Source organism: Panthera uncia, assembly GCF_023721935.1.
Source record: "Panthera uncia isolate 11264 chromosome C1 unlocalized genomic scaffold, Puncia_PCG_1.0 HiC_scaffold_3, whole genome shotgun sequence".
Lineage (NCBI taxonomy): Eukaryota > Metazoa > Chordata > Mammalia > Carnivora > Felidae > Panthera > Panthera uncia.
In genome coordinates, this window is record NW_026057584.1 from 111,514,511 (window position 1) to 111,532,030 (window position 17,520).

Here is a 17,520-nt window from a genome sequence, read left to right on the forward strand (position 1 = left end):
ATGTTACCACCAAATAATGATGACCACCTTGGTATGTGACCCTCTGATCTGAACAAAGGTATGTAGGTGAGCCAGGAGAGCTAGAGCTGCTCAGACGAGGGGGCAGGAGAGATGGCAATTCCCCTGGAATGGAGGGGATTTGGGAGGGCATGAAGGTCTCACTGGGGCAGATGTGGGAGGCAGAGGTGGGGTGAAGCCAGAAACATCTGTAGTTCTCTTTTGTGTTGTTTCCTAGAAGATGTCAGGGGACTTGGGGGAGTGGAGAGGCTGTGGACTTTGGGGTGGGGATGTCGAGTCTATTCCTCTTCACTGGTCCAGGTATTCTCCAAGGACCAGCACTAAGTGCAATGTTCCTTTGCAGGGGATTCCCCACTGTTCTCCTGGAATGAAACCCAAGCCAGAGGATTATCAGAGGGGCTTCTAGACTTGTTTGTTGGCATCTCTCAGCTCATTCACAAGGGTCAAAATGGTGAGGTGGTTTGGGGTTAGCTAGGGATCCTCAGGTAGCCAGAAGTGTTTCTCGGGACTTAATTATACTTGGGCTGGGTTGGTAGGTGGGGTTGAATCCCACAAAGCTCCCATGGATTGCCATGAATCCTCAGGCAAAGGTGGGTTCCAGGAAGGAGGGAAAACCCAGGGACTAAGAACAAGGCCCCCAGTCTCCAGCTGTCAGTAGAAGGGTAGAGACACCCTATCCCTCAGAAAGCTCCCAGATGCTTCCAACATAAAGATAGTAAGTGAGCCCTCAGGGGTCCTGGGGCCCTGTGCAGGGCTCTCAGCCCTGTCTGCAGTGCATTTTCACATGGGAGAAAGACGTGTACCTGATGCTCAGGGAACTTCCTAAGGGCTCGAATCTGAGGAGAGAAACAGAGCTTTCCTCAGAGAGTCACCGTTCTGAGGGGAGGCCCAGACAATAGATAGGTCAGAGACCCAGGGCAAATGCCAGTGAGGACAATGCATTCATACTGGGGTGCTTTAAGAGATGGCAGCTCAGAGCCCCATGGTTAGCACAGAGTGTCACAGGGGCTACTTTCTGGAGGTGGGAAGTGCAAAGCAGGCCAGGGTAGGGCTGAGGGAGGTTTGTCCTTTAGGATATACAATGAGGGAGTGTATGAAAACCAAGACAGCTTTACTTCTGATGCTGATGTAGAGTCTGCATGGGGACTGCTTTTAGCCAGAATAGGCTATGGAGATGAGAAGGGGGGCTGTGGGTGGTGGAGGCATCCAGGGGACTCTCCCAGGCCTGCAGAAGAAATAGTAGTGCTTGCTGTATGCCATCCTGTGGTCCCCTTGCAGAAGCTCCCACCATTGTCTCCCGCAAGGAGTGGGGAGCGAGATCACAGACCTGCAGGGCCCAGCTGACACAACCTGTGGCCTATGTCATCATGAACCAGCTCACAGGGATGGAGTGCCAGGAGCAGGATGTTTGCAGCCAGAGGCTTCGGGGCTTTCAGTCCCATTCTGTCTATACCAAAGGCTGGTGCGACGTGGTCTACAAGTAAGCAAATGAGTGGGTCCTGGGGCCACATTCAAATCTGCCTCTGAGGGGGCCACCCAATTTCCCTCATCTAGTTTCCCATCTTCCCATTCATGTTGCTTTTATAATGAATAAAAAATGTTAAAACAAATGAACAAAATCCAGAATCCTCAGAGGTGTTTAGGAAGGATGGCTCAGAGCCATTTATTCAAAGATGGTCTCAGACACTGGAGGATTCTGGAACAAGTAAGGGAGGTTGTGTAATAACTACAGTTGTCCATGGAGCATGTAGAATATTACAGTTTACAAAGGTCTTCACAAGCATTACCTAGGTCCTCCCATCCACTCTGAGGAATGGGTGAGAGAATGGGAGAACTTTACCACCCCCTGTGTCAAAGGTACGGATGCCATGGTCTAGAGAAGACAGAGAATTTGTTAAGTTAGGGAGTGGGACCTAGAGCTGTTCCCAGACTGCCTACTGATCCAGCAGTCTACACAAAGACAGTGAGGAACATTCTCCCACTGGGTTCCTTGGAGGACCACGTCACACTGAGGTCTGATCTCACAGGGAATGGTGGTGGGGATCGAGAGGGGAGAGCCCCATGTTAAAACAAATGTGATGCATGGAGAGATCCTGAGGTTGTGTATCAAGTGTCCACTCAGGATTACCAGTGGAGGCCCAGAAACTCTTCCTTTCCCCTTAATAATGAGAATAAGAGCACCTGGGTGGCTCATTTGGTTCAGCATCTGACTTGTTTTCAGCTCAGGTCATGATCTCATGGTTTGTGAGATGGAGCGAGCTTCAGTCATAGGGCTCTGCACTGACAGTGGTGATCCTGCTTGGGACTCTCTCTCTTCCTCTCTCTCTGCCCCTCCCCACATGCACACCCACTATCTTTCTCTCAAAATAAATAAATATAAACTTAAAAAATTTTTTTATGAGGATGTGTATATAGACACACATAATCTCCAGTTTGTATGGTACAGCTGACTGTTGCCATAAGGGACAGTTCACATTGGACTAACCAAAGGCTGCTGAAGAGTGACAGAGATACTTACTGAAAGTCTGGGCAGCAAAGTCTTCCCAGATCAGTGGGCATACTGAGGCCCCACCCAATCCCCAGGCCATGTCAGTGCAGGGTGGGAGGTGGGCTCACCTCCATTCAGGGTCTTTAGGCATCCTTGAGAAAGTGTTCTTTCTGTGCTCCATTTGCTATGGAAACTCACAGTCTATTAAGAGTGGAATATGGCAAGAGCTGTGAAAACATAATTTCTGAAGAGTGTAGTTGGGAAGTGGAGAGTAAGAAAGTTAGACAGAAAGGAGGCAGGAGGTAGAGCAAAAGAATAGATATATTGTTTTTAAAAGAAACTGAAAAAAAGGAATATTCTAAACAAATTTCTGTGATACAGAAGAGCTTACAGGTATTCCTAAGGAGAAACTGAAGATAAAGCCAATATTAAGGGATTCCTGAACTCCAACTGTTTATTTTATTTATTTATTTATTTATTTTTTAATGTTTATTTTTGACAGAGAGAGAGAATTACAGAACATGAGAGGGGGAGGGGCAGAGGGAGAGGAAGACACAGAATCTGAAGCAGGCTCCAAGCTCTGAGCTGTCAGCACAGAGCCCGATGCAGGGCTCAAACTCACAAACTGTGAGATCATGACCTGAGCTGAAGTCAGACGCTCAACCGACTGAGCCACCCAGGCACCCCTCCAGTTGTTTATTTTAAATGTTCATGTGCTTTCTCCTATAATTAAAAAATAGGATGGATGAGTTTTCATTGCCCTGGAAAAGTGTTGAAATAATGTTCTCAGGTGTTTAAGAGTCACACATTTGAATTCCACTTTGAACCAACCGAATATATTTTTAAAATTTTTTAAAAATGTTTATTTATTTTTGAGAAAGAGTGAGATAGAGCATGAACAGGGGAGGGGCAGAGAAAGAGAGAGAGGGAAACACAGAATCTGAAGCAGACTCCAGGCTCCGAGCTGTCAGCACAGAGCTGGATGAAGGCTCGAACCCATGAACTGGGGGATCACGACCCGAGCCGAAGCCGGATGCCTAACTGACTGAGCCACCCAGGCACCCTAGAACCAACTGAGTATTTTTTTAATTAAAAATTTTTTACCTTTATTTATTTTTGAGAGACAGATAGAGCACAAGTGGGGAGGGGCAGAGAGAGGACACAGAATCCAAAGCAGGCTCCAGGCTCTGAGCTGTCAGCACAGAGCCCAATGCAGGGCTCGAACTCACAAACCATGAGATCATGACCTAAGCTGAAGTTGGACGTTCAACCAACTGAGCCACCCAGGCGCCCCACCAACTGAGTATTTTTAAAGTGAGGTTCTGGGACACACAACTAAGCTAAATCACAAAATAATTTAAAGTATATTCCCACATCTCTTGGAAATTTAAATGGGTTGGGTGAGAGGTCTTCTTTAATTTGCCTTCAAATCCATGTTTCCTTGCCCTGCAGCTTCCTGATTGGGGACGATGGCAGGGTGTATGAAGGTGTCGGCTGGGATGTCCAAGGCATGCATACCCAGGGCTACAACAACATCTCCCTGGGAATTGCCTTCTTTGGCAATAAGATAGGTAACGGTTGTCCCCTTGGACCTTCTGCCAGAGAGTTTTCCACGCTCTCTTCCTCCACTCCCTTGTCTTAACACTCTTGTCTCTCCAGTCTACAACATACTGGTCCTCTCTGACCATCACCCTTCTCTCTCTCTCTGTCTCTCTTTTAATGTTTATTTTTGAGAGAGAAATAGAGCATGACTGGGGGAGGGGCGGGGGGGGGGGGGAGACACAGAATCTGAAACAGGCTCTAGCCTCTGAGCTGCCAGCACAGACCCTGATGCAAGGCTCAAACCCATGAACTGTGAGATCATGACCTCAGCTGAAGTCAGACACTTAACCAACTGAGCCACCCAGGTGACCCATCCTTTCTTTTGAGTTCCTTTCTCCCTTGGATTCTATGATATAGCTTTTTTGTTGTTGTTGTTTCTCTTCTTCCTCTCTGGTCTGCACTCCTGTTTGGTAGCTGAAGCCACCACTGACACCGCTTAAGCTCTCAGTTCTTACCATCACTTCTGGAGTCTGATGTTGTATGGCACTGAGTCTATACTTATGGATGGCAGAGGAAGAAAAACATGGCTTCTCTCTTGCTGGAGCAGCAGAACCCAGCCAGAGCTGGCACCAATGAGGTCTGGGAAATGTAGTTTGAGGTTTCTAGCCCCTGCGAAACAGGAGAGCTCAAGAAAAAAATGGAGTTAAGAGCTAGTAAGTGAATAACTGGAACCTGCCAGGATCCTCATTTGCCAACTGGGGCTAGGAATAGCATTTATCTTGGAGGTTTTCAGTGAGAATTATATGAGTTAATGGATATAAAGTGCACTTGCCACATGCCTGATTGTGGGAGTTCCTAAATTCTGTTCCCTTTTCCTGCATGCTAAGGCATACCTGATTTAGTCAAGTTGGCCTTCCTTTGCATGTAGCTTTAATTGCCGCCCAGCTCTTTCACCTAGAGATGGAATATAAATAAGGTCCTAGTTTGGCAATTGGAATAGGTCACCAATTTGGCTTCTAAGAGCTCTGTCCAAGTAGCTCCTTGTCTCTTAGGCCCTATTTTGGCTACTGTATTTGTTTCCTCTCTTCCAGTCTATCAGTTATTCAGACCTAGGTGACATCTTATCCTCTCCCAGGTCTAGATCAGGATGGAATGTCTTGCTGACAGTTCTTGGTCCCACGTTATCCTCTTTTAGGAAGTAGTCTAAGCCCTGCCGCCCTATCAGCTGCAGAGGACCTGATATCCTATGCCATCCAGAAGGGTCATCTGTCACCCAGGTATATTCAGCTACTCATCTTGAATGAAGAGGTCTGTCTGGTCCCTCAAAAGCCAGTGATGCCTAGGAAAGGTAAGACCCTCAATCTTGCCTCACCTTCCTCCCAGTTATCACTCAACCACATTAGGGAATGCTGTGTCCTATTGGTGTTCACTGGCTTCTTGGATCAAGAACACCTCATGCTGAGATCCAAAAAATTCTGACAGGCTAGCTTCCTGGCCTCATCTCCTTCCCACTAGTAGTGTGATATAGCCGTGAGACCATTCTTGTTAGCAATATATATGTGCACACACTTTCATTCAAGCAACAAATATTAACTGAATACGAGGCACTATTCTAGGAACTGAGAACACAGCTGTGAACAAATATACAAATCTGCACATTTCAGTGAAGAAAAACAGGAAATGAAGAACTCAACAAGTAAAATACATATGATGTCAGATTGCATCAAAGCTATGGAGAAAAAGGAAACATGATAATGGGATGGGGTAAACATTTATACAGTTTTGTGTATAGCAGGTGAGTACATACACACACACACACACACACACACACACACACACACAGCATTCTAAGAGCAAAATGCAGCCATCCTGCAGCATGACCACACACTGAGAAAAACGAGTCAGCAGGTAACACTGACATCAGAGTGAATATTCCAAGAAGTAGGGTAATAAAAATCATATGCTATTTTGGAGTGAGCAAGCAGTGACCTAAAAACAGTACAATATATCTAGCTTTCTGCTAGAGTGGACCTTTTCTTGGACTCAAGGATATTTTTATTAAGCTTTTTTTTTTTAAACTAAGTTTTTAATAAAATGCTTCTGGCTTTCAGATGGATGCTGTCTTCAATAATGATATTTTTAGCATTTGTAGAGTTTTTTATATATTTTGAATTATTTCCATATACACATGATCAGTTCAGAGACACAGCTGATTTCTTCACATTGTCCTGTTTCATAGGTCCACACACCTGCATAAATGTGCAATATAGCAAGTAGGTAGGCAATACATCAAGCAGGTAGGCATACTTTGTCTTTTGAATAAAATGGCCATGCCTCTGTACAATCAACAGTCCTTCCCCTTATGTTCATATAATGATTTCCACAGTTGTTATCAGAACTTATAAATTTTTACCTCTGTCCCTTAGCTCCAGGCACATGACCCAGAAAGTTCCTGTCTGGACTTTCCTAAATTCCAAAGCTTGAGCTTACATCAGGAAGTGGCAATGGGTGCCAGAGGTTGGGGAGACCGAGAAGGAATCCAGCCTGCAGTTATGAGTTTGTCCATAAGTAGGTGTGTTCCCATGCTCTTGGTTTTTTACCTTACCACAGCTTGCCCCAACATCATTTCACGGTCAGTATGGGAAGCCAGAGAGACACACTGCCCTAAAATGAGCCTCCCAGCAAAATATGTCATCATCATCATCCACACCGCTGGTACAACCTGCAATGTATCCATGGATTGCCATATTCGTGTCCAAGATATACAATCCTTCCACATGGACACACAGCACTTCTGTGACATTGGATATCAGTAAGTGGGATTGAAAACATGCCCTCCTCTTGTTGGGATGAGCACTGGGTGTTGTATGGAAACCAATTTGACAATAAATTAATGTTAAAAAAGAAAAGAAAACATGCCCTTTTATTCTTCAGGACTGTAGGAGGAAGGCTGGGGAAGGAACTGATGTTTATTGAACCCTTCTTTGGTAGTGGGTGCTTCACATAAAACCTCACATTTTATTCAAGCAAGTCTCTGGACTGAGTATCAGTTAGATCATAGCTAAGGGTTAGTTATCTCTCCTGGGCATATTCTCTATGAGTGGTTGGGAAGACTCTGAAAAGACATTAACAACAATAATGATAAAGCAAGACCATGAGACCCTTACAGAAGGCCATTGGAGGATTGTGCCTTTTTATGCAATCCCTTCCAACCACTCAGGGTCACAGGCCCTACTCACCTCCTACCTTACTCTGGCCCAACCTCAAACTTGCTCCCTCTGATGTTAGAATCCTATAATAACTCTGGTATAGTTTACTCCATTTTATAGATACACAAACTTTTCACCTTCCTGGGCCTCTTTTGCCTCATCTCTGCAACAGGAACAATAATACCTTATCTATTTGAAGATACAGAGTGAAGTAAAAATGTTCTTTTTTGGTTCCTTTAATGCCAGGTCTATAATAAAGAAACACATTAAGTTAGTGGAATGGCAGAAGCCACTTGGAAGATGACTTGGAATTTTCATGGAAAGAATTTAGGTTTAGCATATGATAAATTTCAATTACTCATCCATGACTTAGTTACAATAAAACCATAGTCTCAGATAGATATGTGTCTTTTGCATATGTGTCATTCTGGGCTGGTTGCTGTTCTCCTTTTAACTCCCATTTTAAAAGTAGCCTTTGCCATCTAGATGTCTTCTTTAAAGAAATGTCTGTTCATATCTCCTGCCTATTTCAAATTGGATTATTTATTTTTTTGGTGTTGAGTTGTATAAGTTCTTTATATACTTTGGATACTAACCCTTTATTGTATATGTCATTTGCAAATATCTTCTCCCATTCCATATGTTGTCTTTTAGTTTTGTTGATTGTTTCCTTCTCTATGCAGCTTTTGATTTTGATGTAGTCCCAATAGTTTATTTTTGCCTTTGTTTTCCTTGCCTCAGGAGACATATCTAGAGAGATGTTGCTATGGCCGATATCAGAGAAATTACTGCCTATGCTCTCTTATAGTATTTTTATGGTTTCAGGTCTCACATTTAGGTATTTAATCAATTTTAAGTGGAATTTAAGAAACAAAAAAATAAACAAAAGAAAAAGAAGATAGAGAGATAAACCAAGAAACAGACTCTCAATTATTGAGAACAAACTGATGGTTTGTTACCAGAGAGGAGGTGGATGGGGGATGGGTAAAACAGGTGATGGGGATTAAGAGTACACTTATGATGGGCACTGAGTAATGTATAGAATTGTTGAATCACTATTTTGTACAACTGAAACTAACATAACACTATATGTTAAATGTACCAAAATTAAAATTAAAAACTTAATTAAAAAATTAAAAGCAGCCTTTGCAAACAGGAGGAAACAGTTGCTGCATTTTGCAGGATTTCCCACAGCCTTGCTATGATTAATTAGCACAGACGAGAGAGTTGTTCATAAATTTGGAAATTCCAAATGGCAAATGCTCAGGGAATGTTAGTTTTCCTTTTTCATTCAGTCTTCAAGGACTTCATCTTCATTCCTTGATTTTATGGTATCTCCCTTTCACTCCAGCCTCATGGTGTGTTATCTCTAACATTGAATGGGGGCTCCTTCTTGATCACCATTTTCTAACATTTTAACCAATATTTATTGAGTGTCTGCTATGTGCCTGGTGCTTGGCAAGATAGATATGGCTCCTTCCCTCATGGAGTACTACAGAGAAGACAGTGAATAGTAATGACAATCCTTCATGTTAGACACTGTGACAGATAAGGAACAGGATATGCAGAGGATGATCTTCTAACAAGACTTTGGTGGAGTTGGCAGTAATAGCAAAGGGCTTCCAGAGGGAGGGGCATTAAGGCTCTGATGTGGGTAAGGAATGGGGATTAGTGGGGCAAATAAGGGTGAGGAGTGCTCTAGGTAAGGGGAGCAGCATGCTCTCTGGGGTCCAGAGAGGGCATATCCTTGAGGAACTAAAGGAGCTTAATTCATATCTAGAAATACATTTCAGCAAGAAGACTGGTGAGAGGTAAGGCTGGAGAAGCCAACAGGGACCATATCAGAAGAACTCAGACAGACTGACTCTATTTGAAAGGCAACTGGAAGTCATGCCTAATGATTGGATTTGTATGTTAGCAAAAGCACTTGAGGTGCTGTTTCAGGAATGGATTAGAAGGAGGTAAACCTCTGGGCAGGGAGCTATTGAAGTAATCCAGACAACAGGTTATGGTGACTTGGAGCAGTATGATAGCAGTTGGCATAGAGAAATGGAGGAATCAAGGTCAGAGATATAGCCATGTATCATGATAAACCGTGACCAATGATTGGATGGGACTGGAGAGGGAGAGAGAGGGGGAGGCAGTAAGATGATGTCCACTTTTTTGGCTGAGAAAATTGCAGAAGATGGGTTCATTTGGACATGTTGATTTTTATAGATAGTAATTAAAGCCATGGGACTGGGCAACTGTCCCAGGAGAATATGCTGAGTGACAAGAGAGAAGGGGAAGGCCAGAATCCTGAGGAGCACCATATTTGAGGAAAAGGAGGTGGATGGAAGAGAGCCCTAGGTGGGGGGAGCAGCAGAGTAGAGGAAAATAGGAGGGTGTGGGCTCCTGGAAGCCCTGGGGTGAGAACATTTAAAGAAGAGCATGGCTAACAGGGTCAATGTAACCAGAACAAAAACAAGTTTCCATTGTACTAGTATCAAGACAGTCACTGGTCACCTTGGTGGTGTCAGACTCAGTGGAGTTGTGGGGACAAAACCATGTTGGAATGGGCGGAAGTTGCTGTTATTGCTTGTGATTATCTTCACTTCTTGGGTTCAGCGATTATGGAGTTTTTGTTGTTGCTGTTGTTGTTTGGTCTCATACACATTGGCACATAAGAGACGTTCACTCTATACCTGATAAATGGAAGAAAGACTGAATTAATGATTTAAGGGGTGAATGAAGCTAATTCTCCTTCTAGGAGTGACTTTCTCTATTTTCCTTTGTCCAACCCCAGCTTCCTGGTGGGACAGGATGGTGGTGTGTATGAAGGAGTTGGCTGGCATATCCAAGGCTCTCACACCTATGGATACAATGATATTGCCTTAGGAATTGCCTTCATAGGCAACTTTGTAGGTAAGGGGTGAGCATGAAGCAGAGAACATTCTAGGGGGATGAAGTTTAATATACAATGTCTGGGAAGCATGGGGGAAAAGGCAACATTGAGGTACCTGGCAGTGTGTTTAGAACATTTCAGCTTTAAAGTGGACTCTCAATATAGGACACAGGTCCCCCAGAGTCCCTGCCAGGCAGAACTTTTCCCCAAATCCACCTGTCCCCATACTCAGCCCTGTCTTTATAGCCATACGCAAGGCAAGCATGGATCAAGAGAGAACACCATCCTTTGCAAATATGGTGTCTTTTTGGCTCATTTGGCAAATGTATTCTCCTCCCTGGTGAATGTTGGGGAGCCCCACTGCCTGCTATGGCAAAGCAGTGGATGGTCCAGTGGTGCCATGTCTGCCTCATGGTGCTTGCTGAGGAGTGTTGTGTTGTACTGCAGCTCTCTTCTAGAGTAGTTTTGAACTTTCTGGAAGGAGCTTTGCAAGGAGAAATCAGAGAACAAAATGACTTTGTTTTCTCTTTGTGCTTGGCTGCCACAAATAATGTGAATTTGTTGGTTATGGTAGTGGTAGGTATGGTAGGGGTGGGGACAGCGGGAGACTGGAATCTAGGAGCTTGTCCCTTCCCTAAGCATGTAACCTTAAGACCCTAAAACTGATGGGAAAATGTGTTTTGCAGAAAAGCCGCCCAATGCTGCAGCCCTGGAGGCAGCCCAGAACCTGATCCAGTATGCAGTGGACAAGGGGTATTTAACTCCCAACTACCTGTTGGTGGGGCACAGTGATATTGTCAATACACTGTCTCCTGGGAAAGCTTTGTACAACATCATTAAGACTTGGCCTCATTTCAAACACTGAAGGAGCCCCTGCTCCTTCTGAGATTGCTTCTCCCACCGGGCTACTAGGTCTCCCCTGTCCTCACCCTCTATCCTGACTCAACACCTGGTGTTGTCCCCTCCATGTCAGCCCCATCCTGCCCCTCCTTTCTCAGGTTAGGATGATCCTCTCCTGCTAGCACCACCCGCCAGCAGCCCCAAACCCTAGAGCTGGGCATACCCAGCCTTTGAGTGAGCCCCACCTTCCTCACTCCTCATTTTCTCCTCCCCTGGGCGCCCAGCTCCTAAGCCAGGTGGGAAGATGGGCTGATCCTTGTTCGACTTCTCGTTCCCTCTCTGGCTGCCCCTCTGCCCCATGTACCTTCCCCTGCCATCTACCCAGCAGCCCCCAAGCTTCACACAGGACCCAGGTCAAGGCCCAAAGCTCCTCTCTGCTCACACACCCACTTGTCCCCATGTGGATGCAGCCCTTATTTTAGGGCTCATTGCTTACAGGTGTGGTTGTTCTCTCCACTGGATTGTGAGGCTTTCCAGGTTTCTTTGCCCCCATGTCCTTGATTCCTCAGCAGTGTCTGGAGTCTTGTGTATGCTATAGATGTTTGTTGGAGAGGTGGATGAATAAACAAATGTGTGTGTCAAGTCCCTGCTTCCCTTTCCAGTCTGTTCCACCAGCCCCTCTTTTTGGAGACACCTTCTGGGACTGTCCCCCATCCTGCCATTCTCTCTCTGTTGTTGCCCCTCCCAGTCTGAGGCTCAGAGCCAGCTCTTGTCGCTTGTCTATAATGGTGCCTCTAGGGTCCTGTGTCCTGTCCACCCCAAGTTCCCTGAGGGCAAACAGTAGTCCTCTAGGCCCAACTGGGCTGTGTCTACACAAGCCACCTGTGCCTGCGGCCTTCCCTTGCCCACCTGTGCCCGCTGGCCTTATGTCTACAGGGCTGTAGACTTCCCCATCTCCCCCAGAACTCATCAAGGCCTCTTCAAATCAACAACACTGCATGGTCTGGATTACTGTCTCCTCCATATTATTGACTTTTATTGGTCTCACCCACACAATCTGAGTAAAAGCAGAGCACTCAGCCGTCAAATGCTTTTTTAAAGGCAAATTCTGGGGCAGCCCATTCTGTTCAGTTGGCTCTTCTGAGTCCTTGGTATAGAAAATTTCTTCGCAACTCCCCTTAATCATGTGAAGCGGGGTTCATAATACCCCTCACCACATCAGAGGATTGTTGTGAGGATTAAGTGAATTAAAATGTGTTGATGTCTAAGACCTCATGGTTGGCATGTGATAATGTTTTCATTAAAGTCTGTGGAGCTATGGTTATTCTTGTTGCTATTGCTGTGACTTTGTCCCAGGCAATAGCTTGTGTAGGGGTCAAGAGCAGGCTGTCCCAAAGTGTGCCTCTTGGGCATACCGATTATTTTAACTGAAAGTCACGTCAGGGGCACCTGGGTGGCTTAGTCCATTAAGTGGCGACTTCCATTCAGGTCATGATCTTGAGGTTTCTCTAGTTTCTGTAGCAGAGTCCTCTCTGCTGTCAGCATGGAGCCTTCTTGGGATCCTGTTCCCCTGTTTCTCTGCCCCTCCCCCACTTGCCCGCTCACTCGTGCGCTCTCTTTCTCTCTCAAAAATAAACATTTAATAAAGTCACTTCAGAGACAGCCTGTGCAAGAAGGACACTCAGACCCTCCTCCGCCCCCTGAGAGAAGGAATACATCTCCCATGTGAAAGGTACCCTCCCTGTAGCAGGAGCGAAAGAGAGGAGGCTGTATAACAACGCTTGTTACTTTTTACTAATTTACCACCCCGGCCCAAAATCTGTTTAGAATCCCTTACAAATTGAAGCTCCCAGTGTTAAGTTTTCTTGATCCTGTCAATACCTCACAGACTTATTGTCTATTTGTCTGAAAAGTGTAAAAACTGCCTGCATGGTTATTTCTTTGGTCTTAATTTCATTCCTGGACCTCTGTGCACACTTAATAAAACTTTGGTTTTTTTCCTACTGTTAATCTGTGTCCTGTAAATTTAATTGTTAGTCCAGCAAAGACCTTGAGGGTAGAGAAGAACTTTCTCTTTCCTTCAGTATCTACTAGTCCTATTTGCAGCAGGAAGGATGTGCCTTTGCAGGCACCAGCTGAGGCAGCCCCCAGGAGTCTGGCACTCCCTAGGAGAGCAGGCTGGCCTGAAGCTTGGGGTGCACAGGCCTTGGCAGGTCTGACAGAGTCCATGGTGAAGGAGGGACACCTTTTTCACAGTGTCTGGCTGTCAGGTTGTGAGGGGCTCTAAAGGTCATCTTGACAGTTGTTTTCAACAACTGTAAGCTGGGGGGAAAAAGCCAAATGAAGTTTTATTTGATTCCAGAATAAAATACTAATCTGGCTAACGCCCCACATTTTATTAAAAACTGAACCCAAAAGGGCCAGACGACCTGTTCAAGTTCATTCAGTGAGTTAAAGAAAAGAAGGAACATGGCACTATTTCCTTCGTACTTCTGGTCAAAATCATTTTATGGTCCCTCCTTTCTGACAGGGTAACGTAAAAAAACTCAGCATGGCAACCAGGGCTTTCTACAATCTCACTCCAAGTTACCTTTTCCCATAGAATGAGCCCAAGTGGTCAAGGTATGGGCTTGCTTCTTGGGCTTGCCCATCTTGGAGCCTTTGCCCATGCTGTCCCTGCCCTGCTCTTGACTACTGCAATTCCACCAGCTTTTAAGACACTTATCCAGGCTAGTTCTTCCAGAAGGCTTCTTGCTTCTTCAGACCAGAAGTCACATTTTCCTCCCCCAAGTGCCCATGAACTTTACCTGGGGCTCGTGGTTGCTCATCACTGCTCACCCCCTTCTCCCTCCCAACCCTGACTCTCCAGGCTGTGCCTCACCTGTCAGGGCTCAGGATCTCCAGGAGCACACTGAGGACACCTTTGTGTCTGAGCAAGAAGGGAAGGGCAGGAGCTACACCCGGGCAGGGCTGAGTGAACACAGGCAGCATTCCTAGCCTGGGAGGGCGGCTGCTTTTCCCTCAGCTGGGCTTGAGATATTTGTCAGACTGGAAAATCCCCATGTCTTCACACTGACTGAAACTACCCACTTGTTGCAGCCCATTAGATTTCTCACAGGTTCGTTCCATCTTCATTCCAGGCCATTCATTGCTCCCACCTTCCAGTGCCCCATCCCCATCAGTGAGAGTTGGGGAAAAACATTCTTCACCACCAAAGTTCCCTTACTACTCTTGGAGGCTTCTGTGCCCTTCTCACTGTGGAGGCCACAGCCACGGTTGGGGGTGGCCACTCCCCTGCCTAGCCCCCACCTGTGCTCCCTGGCTCTTCCTCTGTCTCTTTGGCTTCTTTCTTCCCCACTTTGGCTGTGTTTTCCTCTCTGTTTTTTGTATCTGTCTTCCTCCCACCTGTGCCTGTCTCTCTTTTTCTCCTTCTCTCATGCTGCCTCCCCTTCTCTCCTCAGTGCTTCTCATTTTCTTTCTTTGTCTGCCCTTCTACTTCTGTGTCCACCCTGCTTTTGCCCTTTTCTCTTTTGCTTTCCCCAGCATGCAGAATATGGCAGCATGAAAGCAACAGCCAAAAGGGGTCTGAGACTGTAGACCCCTGCCACTTCACCCCACCCTGTCCCAGGGCTGCCAGGTGTCTCTGGGGAATGCACACATTTTCCAGAGCTTAGAGCCACACAGAAGCAGAGGTGGGACAGGTGTTTCTGGTTCAGCAGGTTCTGCCTGGCAGGGCTGACTAAGGGCAAGGCCTTAATTAGAAATGCTGGCTGGGAGAGAAGGGAAGGTGTTATTATCTGGGAAGAGTGGTAGGTGGGGGTGGGAGGTCCTGTGAGGTGTGGCAGGGACTTCTGAGGGACTTTCTGCAGAGGCTAGAGTAAGAAGTGCCTCCCCATGGTAGGGAGCTGGTAGTTCCTTTTCAGGGTGTCTGGGAGCCCTTTGGTACCCAAGAGTGATGCAGCTGTCTGTATGTGCGGCGAGCTGGGAAATTTCTTAACTCATCCTCCAGGCTCAGCTTGTTGAGTTCCTTCTGCTCAGAATCCATCTCTTGAGGCCCCCAAATTAGGATTCTCCTATTTGGTTCTTCTTTGGCACTCTGTTCATTGGTAATTATTTTTTACATAATTATAAATCTGTGTGTGTACCCATGTGTATATATGTTTTATATGGTCTGACTGACCCACTAAATTATGAGTTATGAGAGTGGGGATCATGTTTCCCCCATTCATGTCTGTATCTCCTCCTAGTGCATAGTAAGTGCTTGGTAAACATTTTAGACATGCAGAATTCCAAGGGGGAACAAGTGCTGTGATTGTTTAATGACTTGTCTTGGAGCAAGTGGCAAGTGTTTGGGCTCTCCTGGACGGGGTCCCTTCCACTGGCTCATCACACGGAGGGTGGGAGAGGGGGAAGGAGCCAGGGTGTGAAGATGGGGGGATCAGAAGGAAACTGACCTGGGGTCAAACCAGATCACAACAGAGCCACGGAGTGGACACCCACACATGGATAATTGAGATAGCTGAGTGCCTACTAGTATTCAGTGGTCTTTTCTTTATGCAGTTGGGCACATGATATACATGATTTCATTTAATCTTCAAGACAGCTCTGTAGGGCTCTTTGACAGCTGAGGAAACTGAGGCTGGGCTTGGAGAGATTATGTCACCTTCCTGTTTTTAATTTTTTTGATTTTTGATTTTTTTAATTTAATTTTTTAAATTTACATCCAAATTAGCATATAGTGCAACAATGATTTCAGGAGTAGATTCCTCAATGTCCCTTACCCACTTAGCCCATCCCCCCTCCCAGTAACCCTCTGTTTGTTCTCCATATTTAAGAGTCTCTTATGTTGTCCCCCTCCCTGTTTTTATGTTATTTTTGCTTCCCTTCCCTTATGTTCATCTGTTTTGTATCTTAAAGTCCTCATATGAGTGAAGTCATATGATATTTGTCTTTGACTGACTAATTTTGCTTAGCATAATACCCTCTAGTTCCATCCATGTAGTTGCAAATGGCAAGATTTTATTCCTTTTGATTCCCAAGTAATACTCTATTGTATATATATACCACATCTTCTTTATCCATTCATCCATCGATGGACATTTGGGCTCTTTCCATACTTTGGCTATTGTTGGTAGTGCTGCTATAAACATTTGGGTGCATGTGTCCCTTTGAAACAGCACACCTGTGTCCCATGGATAAATGCCTAGTAGTGCAATTGTTGGGTCATAGGGTAGTTCTATTTTTAGTTTTTTGAGGAACCTCCATACTGTTTTCCAGAGTGGCTGCACCAGCTTGCATTCCCACCAGCAATGCAAAAGAGATCTATGTCACCTTTGTAAAGTCACATAGCTAGTGCATGCCAGCACTGAGGTGAGTTTCTGTTCTCCAGGTTGTTCTCTAGGTTGCTCACATTCCTTTTACAATGGGTAGAAAAAATACCCAGGGATCCCTTACTCAGACAAAGTTCACTGGACCAATTACTTCCCTTGATCCAACAATATTCTTTAATTTATAAGGTGATACCTGCAAAATCCTGTGTAAATGGTGTAGTTCTGAATCCATGTTGTAATAGTGACAGCATCGGCAAACAAAGAAACAAACAAACAGACTCATATACAGAGAACAAACTGGTAGTTGCCAGAGGGGAGTTTGGTGGGGGGGATGGGTGAAATAGATAAAGGGGATTAAAAGGTACAAACTTCCTGTTATAAAATAAATAAGTCACGGAGATGAGAATACAGCATAAGGAATATAGTCAGTAATATTGTGATAACATGTGGTGACAGATGTTGACTACACTTACTGTGGAGAGCACTGAGTAATGTACAGATTGTTGAATCACTGTCTTGTACACCCAAAACTCATATAGCATTGCATGTCAATTATACTTCTATAAAAATAATATTAGCAATGCATTCCAAGGCTGCCTTTTGGTTACACTGTCTGTCCCACTGGCCCAGTGGATCCTTCTATCACAACTGCCTCTAACCTACTTCTTGCCCTCACCAGGCCCATTTTTCAACCTAAGTGTGGGACTCCAGTTTGTCCTGATTTACTGTTAAAGAAGTATTTCCTCATAGTTAAAATCTGTTGAAATCTTTTGGATTTTTATTTCATCATTGTCTATGAGTCATAGCTCCTTCTTCTTCAGCATTTTATTCAAATCCTTCATGGTCACCTCCCAGACATCCACAGGCGTTGGACAACCAGATCCAGGCACTCCTACATACATTGCCCCATTTGACCTCTGCAAAAAGGTGCAAGGAGGGCACTGTGCTCCCATTTCCCAGATGAATAACTGAGGAGATGTGGTCAAGGACCTAGATTGAGGTCCCTCTCCCTGCACCACCATTGCCTTGTATAGAAATCTACCTTGAGGATGCTAATCATCTGCTAGTCACAAATCTCTGCTATTTGTTGCAGAAACTACAAATATGATAGCAAGTGCTATTGATCATTCACTCCCTATAATTCTGCAAGTGCTAAAGGGAGACACAAATTGTGGCTAAAGTGTATGTGTGTGTGAGGTGTGCTGTGTG

General features: G+C 45.2%; 1 protein-coding gene across 1 annotated transcript; it reads left to right on the plus strand.

Annotated features, from left to right (window-relative positions):
• PGLYRP3 (peptidoglycan recognition protein 3) lies at nucleotides 1-12,022 on the plus strand. Its single transcript, XM_049615307.1, has 8 exons — nucleotides 1-31; nucleotides 362-469; nucleotides 1,297-1,498; nucleotides 3,959-4,077; nucleotides 5,244-5,396; nucleotides 6,659-6,860; nucleotides 10,043-10,161; nucleotides 10,828-12,022. The coding sequence occupies exons 1-8, from the start codon at nucleotides 1-3 to the stop codon at nucleotides 11,004-11,006; spliced, it is 1,113 nt and encodes a 370-aa protein (XP_049471264.1). The 3' UTR covers nucleotides 11,007-12,022.
• The last annotated feature ends 5,498 nt before the right edge of the window (nucleotides 12,023-17,520 follow it).

Excerpts from the sequence above, each read along its gene's own strand:
- PGLYRP3 (XM_049615307.1), top strand. The coding sequence starts at position 1 with ATGTTACCACCAAATAATGATGACCACCTTG. Across the intron at positions 32-361 it reads AAATAATGATGACCACCTTG|GGGATTCCCCACTGTTCTCC; the intron begins GTATGTGACCCT and ends GTTCCTTTGCAG. Across the intron at positions 470-1,296 it reads CATTCACAAGGGTCAAAATG|AAGCTCCCACCATTGTCTCC; the intron begins GTGAGGTGGTTT and ends GTCCCCTTGCAG.